General features: G+C 38.1%; 1 protein-coding gene across 1 annotated transcript; it reads left to right on the top strand.

Annotated features, from left to right (window-relative positions):
- The first annotated feature begins 291 nt into the window (after positions 1 to 291).
- On the top strand, positions 292 to 2,297 carry LOC113295449. The gene is made up of 3 exons (XM_026543789.1): positions 292 to 1,110; positions 1,345 to 2,075; positions 2,222 to 2,297. The coding sequence occupies exons 1-3, from the start codon at positions 292 to 294 to the stop codon at positions 2,295 to 2,297; spliced, it is 1,626 nt and encodes a 541-aa protein (XP_026399574.1).
- The last annotated feature ends 647 nt before the right edge of the window (positions 2,298 to 2,944 follow it).

The raw sequence follows: 2,944 nt of genomic DNA on the forward strand, positions 1-2,944 counted from the left end.
GTAGATGACAATATTAGAATAGATAGTGGGGTTCATAATGATGTTAGAACTAGGAAAAGGAAGAAAAAGGAATCTGTCTATGAGCGTGCAAAAGAACCATTGTATCCGTCGTGTCATAAGGGAGTGACAGCATTGTATGCTTCCATCAAGTTGAATCACATAAAGACACAATATGGGTTTTCTGATAATGGTATGAATGCACTCTTAGAGTTGATGAAGGAGTTGCTTCCCGAAAAGAATACACTGCCATCTAAGTACGCATAAGTGAAAAAGATGATCCAAGAACTAGGAATGGATTATATAACATATGATGCCTGTGTAAATGACTGTGTTTTTTATTGGAAGGATCATTCATCGCTGGTGAAGTGTCATGTTTGTCAAGAATCTAGGTATAAGAAGGTTTTTAATGATGAGAAGAAGCTTACAACTGTTGATCAGAAGACAGTTAGACATTTTTCGTTGATTACAAGGATGAAAAGGTTTTACAGCGAACCATGGATCGCGGAGGCAATGACTTGGCATTCTAGAGCAAAGTCAGATATAAACATCATGCGTCATCCCATCGATTCTTCAGCTTGGCAATGTGCAAATAGTTTTTCGCCAGAGTTTGCCAAGGAACCAAGGAATGTTACACTCGGGATATCAACTGACGGTTTCAATCCAAATGGGTGTTTCGGTCTTGCACACAGTTGTTGGTCGGTGATTATATGTATTTATAATTTGCCTACTTCGTTGTGTATGAAGCAGGAATTCTCTTTGTTGTCGTTGCTGGTATCAGGCCCAAAAGCACCCGGTAAAAAAATTGATGTTTATTTAGAAATACTGGTAGATGAGTTGAATAAGTTATGGGATGGTGTACTAGCATTTGACGCTTTCAGCAAAACTGAATTTTTGATGAGAGCACGGTTGTTGTGGGGTATTCACGACTTTCCAGCGTTAGGGGATTTAGCGGGATGTGTAACTCATGGATATTGTGCTTGTCCTACTTGTGGAGAAGGCACTGTTGCTGATTATCTGCGATTTACTAAGAAGATCTGCTATAGGGAACACCGAAGATGGCTACCATCGAAGCATAAGTATCGCGATGATAGGAAAAATTTTGATGGACGTGTGGAGCATGGTACAACTCCATAGCCACTAACAGGGCTGCAGATACAAGAGATTGTAGGTAAACTCAGTTCCAAGAAGGGCAAGAGAAAACAACCATCACAAGCAAGTCTCAAACGTAAAAGGAAAGCTGATACCAACAAGGATAGTCCTCTGTCCTGTCTTCATTTGATTTATGTTTTTTCTTTACCTTGGAGATTTGTTAGTTTCTGAAAGTGCTTGTTTATCTATTTTCAGGAACTTGAAGATGACGCCAATGTTGAAGATGAGGTTAATGACCATTCTCTGTTCACCCGAAGATCTATTCTCTTTGATTTTCCAAATTGGGGATCAAATGCGATTCTCCATATTATAGATGTCATGCACACAGAGAAGAATATAATGGAGCATCTTCTGAATACTATGATGGGAAACAACAAGTCAAAAGATAGTCCTGCTGCACGTCAAGATATGGAAGATATGGGGATAAGAAAGAAGTTGTGGTTGAAAGAGGATGCTGAGACTGGTAGAACAACAATGGAAAAAGGATCATTTGAGATGACGAAGAAGGAGAAAATTGACTTTTGTACAGTTTTGAAGAATCTGAGGGTGCCTTTCGGTTTCTCTTCAAGTATTCGCAACTGCGTCAGTGTTAATCCTCCGGAGCTAAGGAATTTTAAATCTCATGATTACCATGTAGTAATGCAGCATTTGCTTCCACTGCTGGTTCATACTGCAACATCGCTACCTAAAGAGCTACGAGTTTCTCTTCTCCGAATCAGCATCTTTTTCAACATTCTGTGGGAAAAGGTTGTAAACCGAGAACATCTGCTAAAAGCAAAAGCCAGCCTTGTAGAAGCAATCTGTGTTCTGGAGAAACATTTTCCTCCGTCATTATTTGTTATCAGTATTCACCTAATGATTCATCTAGCATATGAAGCTTTAATCTCCGGTCCGGTGAGATTCAGGTGGATGTATCCCTTTGAGAGGTAAAATTTCACAACTGACTTTGTTGTTTAATGTCTATAACCTAAGTAATGTCTAGAACTTGAATAATTGATTATGTTTTTTAATGTATATAACTTTAGTGTTGTCATGTCCTAACAGACTTTGTTGTTTAATTGCTACTTTTTAGGTTAATGAAAGGTTTCAAAGGGTTGGTGCGCAATAAAAGGTACATTGATGGGTGCATAGAAAGAGGGTATACATAGCGAGAAGCAAGCTTGTATGGCATGGAGGTCCTGTCAAAGGATGGTGATGGTACTCATAAGCATACTCGCCAGGCATTTTTTAATGATGACGATGAGTTTGCTGATGAGATGTCTTTAAGTAAAGCTAGGGATATTATTCTAACTCAGGTGCAGTTTGAACAAGCTCGCAAATGGATTCTCTCTAAGTATGATGGATTAGATGATTGGCAAAGGTACCGATTTTTAATTTTACACCTTTAAGTATTTTAAGTACTATGGTTGCAAAGAGTTTTCCTTAACTGTTGAGTTGTTATATATCTATCGATATAATTGTTTTGAGTTATTTTTTAATTGTAGAAAGTATGAATCCTATGTTAGTGGTCAGAGAAACTGTCCCTCAAAGAGTTTTCTTTTGTGGTTACGCGAAGAGGTAACATATTTGCCTAAATTATGTACCTTGACTCTCTTTCTGTAATCTATGTGTAATTACAATTCATATTTTACTAATTATCTTGATTTCACACATGTTCTCTTGCAGTTGTTACAAGCTAATGAAGCAAACTCAACATTTTGGCGACTAGTGCATGGACCTCTCTTCAAGGCACAATCGTATAAGAGATACCAAGTGAATGGATTTACTTTCTGTGCTGAAGATTACGAGGGGTTGG

Source organism: Papaver somniferum, chromosome 7 (genome assembly GCF_003573695.1).
Source record: "Papaver somniferum cultivar HN1 chromosome 7, ASM357369v1, whole genome shotgun sequence".
NCBI classification, from domain to species: Eukaryota; Viridiplantae; Streptophyta; class Magnoliopsida; order Ranunculales; family Papaveraceae; genus Papaver; species Papaver somniferum.

Excerpts from the sequence above, each read along its gene's own strand:
- LOC113295449 (XM_026543789.1), top strand. The coding sequence starts at position 292 with ATGGATTATATAACATATGATGCCTGTGTAAATGACTGTGTTTTTTAT. Across the intron at positions 1,111-1,344 it reads GGAAAAATTTTGATGGACGT|GAACTTGAAGATGACGCCAA; the intron begins GTGGAGCATGGT and ends ATCTATTTTCAG. Across the intron at positions 2,076-2,221 it reads TGGATGTATCCCTTTGAGAG|GTTAATGAAAGGTTTCAAAG; the intron begins GTAAAATTTCAC and ends GCTACTTTTTAG.